Source organism: Ipomoea nil, unplaced genomic scaffold, assembly GCF_001879475.1.
Source record: "Ipomoea nil cultivar Tokyo-kokei standard unplaced genomic scaffold, Asagao_1.1 scaffold1596, whole genome shotgun sequence".
NCBI lineage: Eukaryota > Viridiplantae > Streptophyta > Magnoliopsida > Solanales > Convolvulaceae > Ipomoea > Ipomoea nil.
In genome coordinates, this window is record NW_017618024.1 from 896,303 (window position 1) to 896,757 (window position 455).

Sequence of the window (455 nt, forward strand, 5' to 3'; positions counted from 1 at the left end):
AATCACAAGGGCTTTGAAAATGCCCATTCTCTTCCACTTTCTTTTGGAAAATTAAACAAAGCTAAGATGGGGTTTAATTTGAAGTCTAAGAGGGGAGTGTGAAGATTGAGGAGGCTATATGGGGAGAAAAAATACATAGAAAATAAGCCAATTTTCCACGTGATGAATTTTTTATTTTTTATTTTTTAAAAATATAATCATTAAGGCAGACAAGGAAATCTATTAAAGAAAAATTTGAAGAATATAAAATCAAGGTAGGTGTATAGGGTGAGGTCGAGGTTAATAATCTTTGGTGAACTCCTATTTTAAACTCTCAACTTGTACTCCCTCTCACATGTTCTTGATGTAGACATTTTTCCGTAGACCCACATGATGAAAATAACCAATCCTGATTTGTCACCTCAAGGAGTATAAATGAGGGAGTAGAATTTTGGAAGTCTATGTGGTAGAACTAA

General features: G+C 33.4%; 1 protein-coding gene across 1 annotated transcript in view; it reads right to left on the reverse strand.

The window, feature by feature from the left end:
- Positions 1-62, reverse strand: part of LOC109190909 (5'-methylthioadenosine/S-adenosylhomocysteine nucleosidase-like) — a 6,002-nt gene extending 5,940 nt beyond the window's left edge. Inside the window, exon 1 of the mRNA XM_019341513.1 lies at positions 1-62. This exon is cut by the window's left edge and continues 193 nt beyond it. Coding sequence (XP_019197058.1) covers positions 1-27 — 27 coding nt within the window. The 5' untranslated portion in view covers positions 28-62.
- Between the last annotated feature and the right edge of the window lie 393 nt (positions 63-455).